The 16,363-nt window shown below is 38.7% G+C and overlaps 1 protein-coding gene and 1 pseudogene across 1 annotated transcript; both read left to right on the top strand.

The window, feature by feature from the left end:
• Positions 1-4,257: 4,257 nt before the first annotated feature.
• Positions 4,258-6,279, top strand: LOC127410395 (transcription factor Jun-like). Its single transcript, XM_051645641.1, has one exon. The coding sequence runs from the start codon at positions 4,619-4,621 to the stop codon at positions 5,582-5,584; it is 966 nt and encodes a 321-aa protein (XP_051501601.1). The 5' UTR covers positions 4,258-4,618; the 3' UTR covers positions 5,585-6,279.
• Positions 6,280-9,481: 3,202 nt separating this feature from the next.
• LOC127410380 (CARD- and ANK-domain containing inflammasome adapter protein-like) lies at positions 9,482-12,579 on the top strand (annotated as a pseudogene).
• Positions 12,580-16,363: the final 3,784 nt, after the last annotated feature.

The raw sequence follows: 16,363 nt of genomic DNA, 5'->3' as shown, positions 1-16,363 counted from the left end.
TACTGATAAGTCCTAACCAAAAAGAGAGCTGCGTTTGGACGTTATAAATGGATGGATCCATTCTAGTAAAACAAAATGTTCCCATTTTACTACAGGTTATGGAATACATAGCTGTATTTAGATTATAAAGCAAACACACCCTTTAACAAAAATAATATCTTTTGACCTGATTAACACAGCAAATTACAGTTCAGTGAGCATGTATGTTTGTATGAATCCAGCGCTGTGTTCAGTTTTCACAGCTTCAGCATGTGGCGAATGGCAATTACTCCTGCACCATCTCTGAGGCGGGTAACAGGGCGAAATTTACACAAGACCATCGTCATCGACGGGGGGACCACAGCTGAGACAACTGGACGGGCAGAGGCTAAGTTACTGCAACTAATGACAAGCCTTATGTCAAAGAAAACACCTTGCATAGCCCATGGATATCTGATATTAGCCCAACAGCCATATTAAATATTATAATATATACAATGATGTATAAATAATTGCTTTTTCCATGGGTGTAAGGGTGAAGTGGTGGGTGTATTGTCCATGGTTCACCCTCTAACTGGGTGGCTCAGACATTTAAGTATATAATTACTGATGCCAAACATCATGACTCTCTAATATACATTAAAAAAAAATTATACTGTATAAAAATAAAGAAAATGTATATTTGGGTTAGTGTCATGCACTATAAATAGACACCTTCTCTACACTGCATCAGTGCCATGGTAGAACTGTAAAATACAGTTTATGTTAGGTAGGCTACAGCAGGGAATCGCAATCTTGCCTAGGGTGCCAAAATGGTCAGAAACAGCCCTGTTTGGAACAACATAAAGGCCCGGGTATACTTCATTTTTCCGCGTTGGACGCATGCGCACTACAACTGCTTTGTGACACTCTTCTAGTACGGTCAATGGCCAGCACATGCGCAGACGACCCACAGCCGAGGACCGCGTGCAAGAGTCAAGAAAATCTAGGCGGTGCGCTGTGATGATGACGCAATTTGCGTCACACATACTGTGCGAGCGATCCGCAACGCGCACACCTGAAGTATACTTTGGCCTTAAGGATGACAGAATTTTCATTTTTGTAAACTCTCCCTTTAAGTTGAATGGTATTGTCTGGATGACACTGCACACATGAGGTTTAAAAAGGAAATATACCTGGATTTCATAACATTTACTGTACTTAAAATGGTAACAATCTGTACCAATAAGAAAGGTGATGCGAGAATAAAAGGAAAGGAGCTAAAAATGGAAAGAGGCAGGTAGAGGTTGTGTAAAAGAACCGGTTTCTCGGTGCAAGCTGCCATTTTTACGTTTGGTGGGTTGTGCTGCCCAAACAAGTTTCTGTCAAGTACAAATGATTCCTCTTTGTTATAACTCTGGACATCCCCTCCTGCCTCCATCAGTGATGCAGACAACTGTGGTGATCAGAAAGAGGATGCAAGATGCTTGAATCTGGTCATGACCTTTAACTTACAATGAAAACCTCATCTGACCTTTGTATAGAACTATGAATAATTATAGGATAAATTTTTTTTTAAAAATTATAAAAATTCCAATAGAGCTAACAGTAAATATTACATAACCCATTTATATTGAAAACATGCTAGCAACCTATCAGTGATAATTTGTATAATTCACTAGCCTTAAAGAAATATTCCGAGTTCAATACAAGTTCAGCTCAATCGACAGCATTTTCGGGCACAATGTTGATTACCATAAAAAATTATTTCGACTCATCCTTCCTTTTCTTTAAAAAAGCAATAATCTGGGTTAGAGTGAGGCACTTACAATGGAAGTCAATGGGGCCAATCCTTAAACATTACAATACTCAATGTTTCAAAAGTATATTCACAAAATGTAAACAATATGTGTGTTAACATGATTTCAGTGTGATAAAATCACTTACTATCATTTTCTGTGTAAAGTTCGTTGCCATGATGATGTAACGCTGTAAACACTAAAACCCTAAAATTACTGTAAAAACGTTGATTTAAACAACTTTACAGCTCAAATAACATGAGTTTTAACAGAAGAATTCATGTAAGTGCTTTTATAAAATTATAAGCTTCGCATTTCTGTTTAAACTCTCCAAACATTGGCCCCATTCACTTCCATTGTAAATGCCTCACTGTAACCTCGATATTTGCCTTGAGTCAAGATTAATTTTTGTGGTAATCAACATTATAACTTAAATGCTGTTGATTGCGCTTAACTTGTATTAAACCCGGAACATTCCTTTAAAAATACCCATGAGGTATATATAATTATGTTGTAATAATTTATATTATTCATAATAATTACATAGAGTATATGATTTACTTTGATAGGTCCTTGAATACAGAATTCTGAGTATACAAGATATTTTACCTTCTCAACATGTTACTACTACCAAGAAATGTGCCAAATTGTATTTGTATACCAAATTATCATGCATACTAATGTTATAATTAATGACAATTATAATATAATTATAATATCTGGTGGAAACATCTGAATGAGAAAGGTGGGGAGTGATTAAGGACTATGCGAGTGGTCACTTCAAGACCACAAGGTGATAGATGTTAGGACCTCAGGAAGGTGGTTATTAAAGGTCATGGAAGTGGCTGTTTCAATATCACAGGGTGACCAATCTTTGGACCCCTAGGGCACCTGTTCAGCGTTTCCACTGAAGGGGCACCCCTTATGCCTTACTTTGTATTTTCTTGTTTTTAAGTGATTTTAAAATGAACTTATGTTGTTTTGTTTTTGTTTGTTTTTCATTTTCATGTAAAGCACTTTGAATGAAATGTGCTAAATTGTCTTGCCTTGCCTTTAACAGTTACAGTATGATCCTAATAATGTTACAACAATTACACAGTAGCCTATATTTGTATACGTGATAACTGCACTATGGGGATGTTCAGTGTATATAAAATTGATATTCAAACTAAAAGTAGGACAACATGTATTGGTTTATTTTTCATTACGAAAGAAAAACATAACAAACAGAAAGAAAGAGGAGAAATTAATTCATGTTGATGGACTCCATGTCTTTTAGAGCAAATAAAATATGACTAAGGATAACTTTAAAGTAAAGCTAACATCTCTAAGCACTGTGTGATAAAGTCCATATTTTGTATTCAGTGGGGCTCACTAATGTCATGTTTACGTGCTCTAGAACTTGAGCTGTTGCAACAAATTGAAACGTGTCAGAGACCGTCCATAAATCCCACTCTTCACTAAAAACAATGTTGTCCATATACTTTATATTGCAGGAACGCTCCGATTTTTTATTGTTCGTGTCATCCCTAAATAATAATAAATGAAAAAATCAGACATGTCTGTGTACAGTATTCTCATACTTTTAAGTATCATAGTTAATTGCAACAACTGTAAGCAAAAGAACACAACAGCATACAGTCCCTTCAAGCGTCCAACTCCTTATTACATGTAAATAAACATGTAATTACATCTAATGACACGTTTAAGACGCGTGAATGTTGAGTGAAAATATATGTCACCATTCAGTAGACAATTCGATTAGTTTGCAGTTGCGTGTTAAACAGTCGCGTTTTATTGAAATGTACGTAGTTTTGAGAGGATCTCTAGGGAATGTCAAGGAGACGGCCAATGGACCTCGTGGCATGCTGTCTCTCCACGATGAGATACTCCCCCTTTCAAACCCATTGGCTGACAGAAAAATCACTAGAGCAAATGCACTTTGCGATAAAACCGCAGACTACTGCTCTGTTTCTTTCCCGCCATAAAAGAGCGTTTCCTAACATGTGTAAACAGCCGCCATTTCTATCGAAACCCTCCAAACAATCAATTGGGTCTTGTGAAACTCAAAAGTGAAATTGCACAACTCTCATACATACGGCAACAAAAAGGCGTTTGCCTTTTCTACTTAAAAGGCTGTCAAACGAGAAGAGTCGTGACGTATTTTAAAGTGAAAGTTTAACTTATAAAAGTAACACATTATGGTTTACTTGGCTTCTTTGTATCCCGCCACTGCCCCGGTCTAAAACAGCCAAGCGGGTAACCAGATATTCAAAAACAATACGTAATCCCACAATGCACCGCTTCTTCGATTTACAGCATTACCTCATCCCATCAGCCACCGCGAGAAGAAGAATCTTCTGGGTGGTCGTCTAGGCAACGCGCCTTATCTAAAATTTTGGAACGCCCATTAAATCGCCTCTAGCCAATAAGGGGCTGAGCGCATGACATCATTGCTATTTTTAGTGGGGCAGCGGTAGCAGATAAGCTTTGCCTTCACGCTGGAGAAGCCCAGAGTATACAGATCTCGCCACAGTGAAACATCTAGGCTGAAGCCTGGTTGAGATATATATATACATGCATATATTATATATATATATAAATATATATATTATATGTATATATAAAAATAAAAAAACTTTTCGGCTCTGTTTATCTACCGACATCTTTAAACAGCACAGCGGCGGCAGTGGAAGAACTTTCTATCGCGTTTCGGACACTGGCAATAACTTTACGCAGTAAGTTTCTCACGGGACGGGGAGTTTGCGAACTTCTTCTCGCACAACAGAGAGAGAGAGAGAGAGAGAGAGAGAGAGAGAGAGAGAGAGAGAGAGAGACTGAAACGTTTCGTTTTCTTTTCTATGTCTACCAAGATGGAAACTACTTTCTACGATGACTCTCTAAACAGCGCTTTCGCTCAGCATGACGGCGCTACTTTTGGATACAACCACAAAGCTCTGAAACACAACATGACGCTGAATCTGACAAACCCAGCTGGCAATCTGAAGCCCCACCTGAGGGCCAAAGCCAGCGACATCCTCACCTCTCCGGACGTGGGACTGCTCAAGCTGGCTTCGCCGGAGCTGGAGAGGCTCATTATCCAGTCCAGTAACGGGCTGATCACCACAACGCCGACTCCGACTCAGTTTTTGTGTCCCAAGAACGTGACAGACGAGCAGGAGGGCTTCGCGGAGGGCTTTGTGAGGGCACTGGCCGAACTGCATCACCAACACATGCCGAACGTCACCTCTGCCCCCCAAACGACCATCAACAACAGCATGGCACCCGTCTCATCCATGGCAGGTGGCCCGGTGTACAGCACAGCCGTGCGCTCCGATCCGCCGGTGTACGCTGACCTGGACACTTTCAACCCCGCCATCAGCAGCGCGCCGCCGGCGGCACCGAGTTTCAGCGCCGCCAACCCCGCCATGAGCTACACAACCGCGCCGCCACAGCACTCCCTGAGCACTCAACTGCCCGTCCAGCACCCGAGACTCCAGGCGCTGAAAGAGGAGCCACAGACCGTGCCTGAGATGCCCGGCGAGACTCCCCCCCTCTCTCCCATTGACATGGAGAATCAGGAGCGGATTAAAGCCGAGAGAAAGCGCATGAGGAACCGGATCGCCGCCTCCAAATGCCGGAAGAGGAAACTTGAGAGGATCTCCCGGCTGGAGGACAAAGTCAAGACCCTGAAGTCGCAGAACTCGGAGCTGGCGTCCACCGCCAACATGCTGCGCGAACAAGTGGCACAGCTCAAGCAGAAAGTTATGAACCACGTCAACAGCGGCTGCCAACTAATGTTGACGCAACAGCTGCAGACCTTCTGAGGAGAACGACGGGACATTTGAGTTCACTTAAATAGACGCAAAGGACAAAGTTCACGGGCTAAATGTCTGCGAGCCGGCCAGGTCAAGCACGACTGCTGGCAAAAGCCCACTGGGACCGTCCGGGACTGACTGGCCGAGTGCTTTGCGCTCTGGCGTGTAAAAGGATGTTCTGACTGGACTTTTGAGGAGTTCAAAACTTCACAAACTCGGGGCAATAGAGACAGAGAGCTTGAGAGACTCAGTCCGTTTCATTAGAAAAGAGACTTCGACCAGGTTGTGCATGGACCTATAAGCTTAAAAGGAGCCCTCAGTATTATAGGACAAAAACGAAGGGACACGACTACAGTAAAATATAGGGATATAAATGTCTGGCGCACCAAGCAGGAAGTCGTGTCCTCTAAACTTTTGATAAAAGCTGCCTGACTTCTGAATTGCATTATACTTTTTTGTTCTTAAACTGAATGGAACTGACTTTTTCTTTCAGTTAGTCAAACTTCAGCAGTTTCTTTTTCTTTTTCTGAAAAGTTCATTAATGAGGTTTCACTCATTGTTATTTGTACATAAGATCAACCGGGAGTACTTAAGTTTACCATTTGTATGTAAAGTACAATGTCATTTTGTATGTTTGTTTTCTGAGCACTTCAGAAATGAATCCATATTTATGAACTGTAATAAAGTATGTGAAGCGAAAACAATGTCCCTGTGTTCTTGATGGTGTTGTGTGTGTGTGTGTGTGTGTTTGTGTCCATACTAAGACAAACATGTAGTAACATGTTTTGGAAGATACTCCTGTTTTACAAAGTACACTATACAAAATGTAAGATTGACGCATTTCAACCTCATAATTAAATTCCATTCAACTGAACTGAGTAACCTTTAACAAAATAAAATACAAATTAAATATTTTTTTAATAATTAAATTTGTATTAAAAGTTACACAATTCAATATGATGAAATTTTGTTATTAAATCGAAATGAGTACATTTTATAAAATAGGCTAAAATATTTTGTTGAGTGTAAAGTCCACATATAGACTTTGAATATTGTCAAAATAATCATTTTATGATTTACACATTTCAGTTTCATAACAAAATTCCATCAAATTTAACTGAGTAATCTTTAACAAAATAAAATGTAAAAAAAAATATATATATTTTACTTTTGATTTATTTTGTTTAAAATTTGCACAATAACATTTTATGGAAATTAAATTAAAATGCGTAAATCTTAAAAATAGCCTAAAATATATTTGTGTGTGTAAAGTCCACATGTAGGCTTGAATATACTTGAATATAATTTTTTAATAATGCATTTCAATTTCATAACAAAATCCCATCCAATTGAATCGAGTAACCTTTAACAAAATAAAATGAAAAAAGTAAATATTTTAAGTTTTATTAATTTAGTTAATTTAGTTAAAAATTACACAGTTCCATTTGAATGAAATGCGCAAATCATAAAAATAGGCTAATATATATATATTATTTATTTATTTATTTTTACTTTTTTATTTTTTTGAGTGTGCCAGCAGAGGATGTCTAAAACGCAATTAACAGAAACAGCATTTCAACTCATAACGGATTCAACAGCTTAAAAAAAAATATGAAAATATAAATTCTTGACTGGCTGAAATAGTTAAAGAAAGCACAATTAAACTGATAAACCTATTATTTTAAAGTTAAACCTGATATTATACTGAAAACACATTATGTTGAAAACTTCAGCAACAACTGAATTATATAATAAACAATGATCATACAATTCAACACCAAAGTGATGCAACATAAATGTCTTTAACTATGAAACGATAATCGTACCAAATGAAAAAACAAAACACAAAAACAAATACCCAACTCTTTCTGCTGTGGTTATGTGCCCGCAACCTGAAGTTTTCAATAAAGCTCTTTTCAGCGGTTTCACCAGCAGAGGTCACCGTCGCCACACTCTTGGTAAATCTGAAGCAACTATTCGGGCACACCACGGGTTTGTTTTGAAGCCTGTCGCATACGGGACAGTTGCGGGGCTGTACAGAGAGTGTGCACTTCTCCATGAATAAACGCACAGAGAATAAACGAGCTTGCTTCGATAGAATACGTTAGATTTGGTGCAATAAACCAACATTCACATTTAAAAGTAGCCAAACTGAGTAGGTGGCTCGTTAAAAAAACACGATTAATAAATATAATATACATGGTAGCTGATTTACATACAAATATATCACAACGTTAGTCAGATTGTTTAAAAAGGCTGGCATCCGTTTTGTTTTGTTTTGTTTTGTTTTGTTTTGTTTTGTTTTGTTTTGTTTTTAAAGCGTGCCACCAATGAGGCCCACCATACATAAACTAAGAAATATAAAGACTCATTTCATATTCAGGTCACCAACACAGATTAATATTTATCATCTTTCGGATCCTCTGACTTCACTGCCCAAACTTGGCAAAAGATGACATCATACAGGAACGTCGGCACCTACCTATCCATATTAGGCAAGAGAGTGGTCGGAAGACCTACGTCATCTGAACTAGTGGGCGTGTGTATTATGGGAGGTGGAACTCCTCAGACTAATCTCCATAAGACTGGCAGACTTTCAGTGCACTTTTAGTTTGGGAAAAGGGGGATTGATCAATGAACAATTTGCTGTATCAAGGGCAAAAACGTAAAGTGAAGTAATGCTTTTACTACACTACAAATATTTTATTTAGCAACAACATAAATAGTTTTAAACTAGCCTAACACGATATTACGTTGTCATATTTATACTTGTGTTAACAGTCCTAAATGTCTTTTATAATGCAGTCTGTGCTCTTTTTTTAAAGGTGAATGATGTTATAAGCATACAATCAATCAAGATAATAAAGAATGAGTTTTAATTTGACATTGGATAGAGAGAAAAGGATCCATCTGAACAAGTGTCAACCAAATTAGCCTGTTTATATGTGTGGCTAATGCATCATTTATAAAATTTACAGCAAGTTTTTACTTGACGAGAAAGATCATGGTAGCACTTTATTTTACAGTACTGTTCTACATTTACATACTATATAATTACAACAACTATAGTAATTACTAGGTACTAACCTAAACCTAACCCTAACCTTAACCCATATTAAGTACATGTAGTGACCTAATATTACTCAGTACATTCTTGGGTAAGTACACCGTACTGTAAGTATACTGAAAGTACACATACTGTAAAATAAAGTGTAACCAAGATCATTTTAAAAAGCAATGGATATCTGGTAATATTGGGTGTCAAAACAAAACTGAAAGGGCTCTGCTGTTCTAACACTGTAAACTCAAAATGCAATGGACAATCCCTGTCATGGTTACAATAGCCTTGTAGCAGATTTCGTGTAATAGAAGATAAGGCAGGAAATCTAAACAGAAAAGGTGACTGTAGCATGGAGCAGGGCGGGGCTGGGCCAGAATGACGCACGCCCGGACCCCAATCAGCCTGATGAGGCGAGCGAGGGATAAAGGCGACCGGAGACGGCAGTTCAGGAGAGAGAGAGAACTACAGGCAGCTGCCCTGTATGTGTTTATGTTTGTGTGTTCTTGTATAAGTTTATCATTAAACTTTATATATATTGTCATTCCGGCCCCGCCCCGCCCTCCTCCGTGCTACATTGACTATGCATTTGCAATGGGTGGAACAAAAACACTTCAAATCTGTTACCAAACCCCCTTACAAATGCACTTTGCGTTTTTTTTTTTTTATTATTATTTATTTATTTTTTGTTTGTTTTTTGTTTTTTTCAAAATGTAATGTTGATTATTACTATTGTTTACTTAATGTCTTGTTGCTAAGATACTATTTGTTCTTAGTGATAAGTGACAAAGTAGAGAACGTTCACGTCATGCTCACACATTTCAGCCTACAGAAGCTCACAGGCTGGCATGGGTTCGACCAGCTTTACCAATCCCTATGTGATCGAGGTGATTTGGACCAAGAAAAATGAGCTGGTCAGTGGAATTTCCAATACAGAGGATTTGCTGGACCTCCTCATAGCATGTGGAGTTCTACAACCTGAAAGTCATTCCCTGATGTCTAGCACCACAGCACGAGAGGAGAAGAACTCCAGAATGTTAAACATCTTGATCTCAAGAGGAGAGCGTGCCTGCCGCTTTTACCCTTGTCTAAAACGAGTGGAACCTGACCTTTACCAGCACATGAGAGCCTATGTGGGTGGGGCTAATGAGGGCATTAAAGATGCCAGGAGGCAGTTAACTGGATATTTGCTGGCGAAGGACAAACAAGGTCTTGTCAAACACTCAAAATCAAATCGGGAACCTAACCCAGACAGAAGCTATCCCAAGGCTATAACGAATGAGACAACATCTTCCATTGACCCCCCTCCCCCCCAAATCCCTAAACCTGAAAGTGATTACGATGCCATCCTCAAAGCTGTATCCACGGGTGATCTATATCTGCTGCATGACCTTATAAAAGATATGGATGTCAATATAACTCTCTCTTCCAGTGATGCCCTTCTACACCTTGCAGCTGAATATGGCAAAGAGGCATTTGTATACTTTTTTCTCAGACAGGGCGCTAAACTGAACTTAAAGGACAGGGAGGGCTGTACTGCCCTGATCAGAGCTTCAAAGAGGGGCCACACTGCTGTCACTCTGGCCTTTGACAAAGCTGGTGCTGATATCCATGCTACAGACCAAGCTTCAAAGAATCCCTTGCATCTGGCTGCCCAAAATGGACATGAGAGTACGGTCAAAGCTTTAGTGCATGAGGAGAAGAGAAACCTCCAGAATCAGAAAACGGTTCTACACATGGCTGCCATACAGGACGACGCAACATTGGCAGTGGCTCTTCTGCGAAATGGAGCTTTAGTAGATACCAGAGATGGCCAAAGGAAGACAGCTCTTTATTACACCATGGAAATGAGAAAACCACTGCTGTTTTGTTGAAGACTGGAGCCCAAGTGGATTATGTGATCGTGGATGCTGCCTTTGAGCTAAACAGGAAGTCGATGTTGTCTCTGTTTTTGCGGTATGTCCAGAAATCCATGTCTCAGAATGAAACAAACTCTGCTCTTTTTGAAGCAGTACAGAGGAACTTGGATGGGGTTGTGGCTGCGCTTGTTGATCATGATGCCGATGTCAAAAGTTGTGATGAGATTGGATACACACCTATGCTTCTAGCCGCAGAGCTGGGAAACACGGAGGCCTCAAAGGTCTCAAAAAAGGCTAGACTGGATGAGAGACTGCCAAACCAGATCTCTGGTCTTCATCTGGCCATTCAGAGTGGCAGTATGCAAATAGCGCAGGTAAGTGGCTTGGCAGTCAAATGTTTTGGGATGGGGCGGCATGGTGGCTCAGTGGGTAGCATTGTCACTGCACAACAAGAAGGTCCCCAGTTCAAGTCCTAGCTTACCCAAGGCCCCTCTGTGTGGAGTTTGCATGTTCTCCCTGTGTTTGTGTGGGTTTCCTCTGGGTGCCCCAAAAAACATGCAGGTTAAGGTAGTTGGAGACACTAAGTTGCCCATAGGTGAGAGTATGTATGTTTAATGTATTGGCCACCTGTCCAGTGTGTTTCCCTGCCTTCAGCCTGAGACAGCTGAGATAGGCTCCAGCACTACCCACAACCCTACATAGGACAAGTGGCAATAGAAGATGGATGGTTTTGGGATACATTTTAAATTCACAAACAGGTAAAGGCATAGTCCACCAAATGCAAGTGAATGGTGACCAGACCTTTGAAGCTCCAAAAAGCACATAAAGGCACCATAAAAGTAATCCACATGACTCCAGTATTTTAATCCATGTCTTCTGAAGTGATATGATGGGAGTGGGTGAGAAACAAATCAATATTTAAGGACGTTTTTACTATAAATCTCCACTTTCACATTGTTCTTCTTCTTTTGTTTTTGGTGATTCACAATCTCTGTGCATATCACCACCTACTAGGCAGGGTGGAGAATTTATAGTAAAAAAGGTCTTAAATATTGATCTGTTTCTCACACACACCTACAATATAGCATCTGAAGATATGGATTTAACAACTGGAGTTCTAAAAAGCTTGTGTTCAGCAGAAGAAAGAAATTCATACGCATCTGGGATAGCATGAGGGTGAGTAAATTATTTTTGAGTAAATAATTACTTTAAGTAATACATATTTTAATAGGTATATAATCTTTTATTTCACTCCTGATATTGTTGGACAAGGGCATAGACCCCAATATCAGTGGCCCTAAGGACCAGACCCCTCTGCATCTAAGTGCATTACATAACCAGCCAGCTTTGATGGTGTTCTTATTGCATATGGGGGCTCACATTAACTCTGTCACTGAGGATGGGCTCACCACCCTGCACCTCGCAAGCCAGAGTGGTCACACAGAAGCTGTCGCCCAACTACTGAAAGGTAAGGCTGACATCCATGCCAAAGACAAACAAGGAAGAACAGTCCTGCACTGGGCAGCTGCACAAGGTGGGACTGACATTATACAACCACTGCTCTTGGCTGGGTGTGATGCCAATGTGAATGAGAAAGAGAAAAAGACTCTGCTACACCTGGCTGCAATGGAAGGATACACTTAGGCTGTTTCAGCACTGCTGGCTGGTAAAGCAAAAGTTGGAGCAAAGGACATGGATGGCTGTTCCCCTCTGCATTACAGGAAGTAAAAAACAGCTGCTGTTCTTCTTGCATCTGCTAAGAGAAAGAATGTGGATGATAAGAATGTGTGGAGGAAGACTCCTCTGCGTTTAGCTGCAGAGCATGGGCATGAGCTGTTGGTGGATCTTCTCCTAGAGAAGGGTGCCAAGATCAACACCCTGGATAACAATAAAGATACACTGATGTACTGCGCATGCCATGCTGGACATGTAGGAACAGTGCAGAGACTAGTGAACTGGATGCAAGGAGAGCGAGGAAATCTACAGGCAAAAAAATAATGTGAATAAAACGGCCCTCCAGGTGGCAGAGGCAGGACATACACAGGTCCACCAGCACCATGCTAAAGAAGATGTTCCTTGTGAAATAAAAATATATATTACATCTAGTTTGCTACCTCAATTTAAATTCAGAAATCTGATATTTAAAAGCCATTTTGAATGTAGTACAACCCTGATAGAAATACATATTTTTACTATGCTGTTTTATGTGACTCCAAAGTAGATGTCTGAAACTAGCTATGAAATGTATTATATTTTCTATAATTTCTGTGCACATATTACTGTACATTTAACATTGAGCCTAATGAAGCATTTCACAATTCATGCTTTCCCCACTAGGTGTCATTCAAACACTGAATTTAAAGGAATATTCCAGGATCAATACAAGTTGAGCTCAATCGGCAGCTTTTGTTGCATAATTGTGATTACCAAAATAAAATTTACTTGTCCCGCATTTCTGTGTTACAGTGAGGCACTTACAATGGAAGTCAATGGGGCCAATCCATAAACGTTAAAATACACGATATGTTTGTTAACATGATTTTAGTGTGATAAAATCGTTACTAACCATTTTTGTGTAAAGTTATATCCAATTTTACAACTTTGTTGTCATGACGATGTAATGTCAACAAACCCTAAAACCTTAAAATGACTGCAAAAATTACTATTTAAACAACTTTACATTATATTTACACACACACACACACACACACACACACACACACACCCACACACACATACATATGTTGGTGCGGCTATCCTTATGAGGACTCTCCATAGACATGATGATTTTTATACCGTATGAACTATAGATTCTATCCCTTAACCCTAACCCTTCCCCTAAACCTAACCGGCACAAAAAACTTTCTGCATTTTTACATTTTCAAAATAAATAAATAAATAAATAAATAAATAAACATTGTTTAGTATGTTTTTTAAGCGATTTGAATTATGGGAACACTATAAAATGTCCTCAAAAACCACATTTATCCACAATATTCCTGAGGCAGGATTGGAAGGAAAGTAGGCGCATGGTTTGGGGAAGAGGACGGATGAAACATGAACAATATCAACAACACTGCATTGAAAGAGTTTGTAAACCTTGTATTTTCAGAACTAAGTCTAGAACTAAGGAAGATGATTCTGATGGATCAATAATAGAAGAAGTGCAGAGTTTATGGAAGTGTGCACAAAAAAGAAAAATATAAAATGGAAGAAGTCTGTAACTACAAAGGAGTTAGAAGATAGTGAAGATATGTTGCCGCCGGCACAAGGAGGGAATACAAAAAAGACCAAAACAAGTCAGAGTAGCGTAAGAGATTAACCTAAATCAAGCAAGGAGTTGAATTCATATAAGGTTATGATGACTTTTGAGAATACCTCAGGAAAACATATGCATCCAATAGTGCTATCGAAGGCTATAGGAAAACTAATTGGATCTGTTAGCATGGCTAGATGTCTGGGACAGGGGAGAGTTCTGGTGATCGTTAATGATGTTGCTCAAAGAAACCTGCTTCTTAAGATTAAAGAGGTGAATGGAGAAAAGCTCTAAATGCAGGAGGTTTGAGTATCTAAGGTGGAAAGGGGGGTAATTACTGGAATTCCAACATATATTCCAACTGATGAAATTAAGGAAAATCTAAAAGGAGGTAAAATAGTGAATGTAAGAAGACTGTTTAAAAACAATGCAGGATAGCGGCAAGAGAGCTTGAGTATATTGTTGGCATTTGAAGGAAGAATTCCAGATAAAGGGCAAATGGGATATATCAGTTACCCAGTTAGAGAATAAGTACCTAGACCTTTGAGATGCTTCAGATGTCAGCGTATAGGACATGTGGCAGCAGTTTGCAAGGGAAAAATTAGATGTGTAAAATACGGAGGGGAGCATGAGTATGATAAGTGTCCTGAAATGGATACTTTAAAATGTTGTCATTGTGGAGGTCCTCACAGTGCAGCGTATGGAGGGTGTGAGGTGCAAATAAAAGCCAGAGAAGTTCAAAGATATAAAGTTGGACATAAAGTGACTTATATGGAAGCAATAAAGGCTTGTGGGAATAGGGAAAGTACAGAAAAGGAGATGGTATATAAGAATAAACCATTTGAATCACTGACCATGGAGACAGAAAATCAAATGTAGGAAAATTGTAATCACCAATGTTCACTAAAAGAGAATTAATTGGTAATGACAAAAGAGAACTTTCTGGCATTTATTGTCAAGGTTATTAATGTTACAGCAATGCTGTCAAGCAGATCAGTGAAGATTAAAACAATTTTGGAAGCTGCATCAGAAGTTTTAGGAATTTCAGCCAACATGATTCATGATAATCTTATTCGATCAACTTCGCATGAAACCTCTGAGTTTTCTGACTAGCTTGACGGTAATTAGTATATTGCAATGGAATGCAAGAAGTCTGACAGTGAATGGTCAGGAGTTCAAGAAATATGTATTAGAGTTAGATCATAAACCAAATATAGTATGCATACAAGAATCATGGTTGAAGCCAAACCTGCAATTTATTTTGCCAGGATATAACTCTGTACGAAAGGATAGATTGGGAACACAAGGTGGAGGATTAGTTACATTTATACGAGAAGGAATAGCATATAGGGCAATTCCAGAAGTTAAAGAACCAGAATGTGTTATGGTAGAAATGTATTATCAAGGGGGATCACTTTTTGTATACAATTTTTATAATGCATGTTCAAAAATTACACAATGTTTGCTTGAGAAGGTTGGAGGGAATAGGGGATGTTATGGTGCAGAGATTTTAATGCACACAATTGGTTATGGGGTAGTACGAAAATAGATTCCAATGGGGAAATATAGTCAAACAGTTAATTGAAGATAGGTCTTTAGTTTGTTTAAATACAGGGCAAGGCATGTACAGATTTGACATTAATCTCAATTGAAATTGCTGAGATATGTCAATGGAATGTGGTTAGTGATACAACCATTGGAAGTGATCATTTTCCAATAGTATGTGAACTAAATATTAATAGCTGTAAAATGGGGCATTACCTGCAAGGAAAATGGATGTATGATAAAGTGGACTGGTCTTCATTTAATAATTATTGTGAGATAAATAGAGATAAAGTGATAAAAGACTCTGTGGAAACCTTCTGCAAATCTCTTTCTAATATGATATTAGAAGCAGCAACATTATATATACCTCAAAGAACAGCAGGTCAAAAAGTGAGTAAAATGCCATGGTGGACAGAAGAGTGTAACAGAGCAATTAGAGAAAGGAACACAGCATTTAAACAACTCGCAAGAAGAATTGTTAAGTCTGCTATTATTAAGAGAACAGGATGGAGGAATTTTTGCTCTACTGTAGGTAAGGAAATGCATGTGGATAATATATGGAATATGATAAGGAATATGAATGGGAAAGGTAGAAAGTCGATTCAAATACCAGTTTTAGTAGAAGACTGCAGCTGTAACAGATATAGATAAAGCAAACATTTTGGGAAAGTCTTTAGAAGGATTCCACAGTATAGATTTGAGAAAAGAGTATAAATTAAGAAGAAGAGTTATTTTAGGAAACAATCCAGATATTATGAAGAAAAAAAATAGTAGTAGTAGTTGTCTAGATATGGAATATACAATTACAGAATTGAAAATTGCATTGCAAAACTGTGCTAATACTGCTCCTGTTCTAGATAGATTAAGCTATATAATGTTTAAACATTTATCAAACAATGTGTTATTATTGATACAAAAATTATTTAATAAGATATGGGAGGAAGGTATAATTCCAAAGGTCTGGAAGCAGGCAGTAATAATTCCTGTTGTGAAACCAGGGAAAGATTAAACCAAGTCAGGAATTTACCGTCCAATAGCATTAACTTCAAATTTATGTAAATTAATGGAAT

The sequence above is a fragment of the Myxocyprinus asiaticus genome, chromosome 19 (assembly GCF_019703515.2).
Source record: "Myxocyprinus asiaticus isolate MX2 ecotype Aquarium Trade chromosome 19, UBuf_Myxa_2, whole genome shotgun sequence".
Classification (NCBI taxonomy): Eukaryota; Metazoa; Chordata; class Actinopteri; order Cypriniformes; family Catostomidae; genus Myxocyprinus; species Myxocyprinus asiaticus.
Note: the sequence above shows the minus strand (reverse complement) of the source record. Positions and strands in the feature narration are given on the sequence as shown.

Coding starts and splice junctions, on each gene's coding strand:
- LOC127410395 (XM_051645641.1), top strand. CDS start 4,619: ATGTCTACCAAGATGGAAACTACTTTCTACGATGACTCTCTAAACAGC.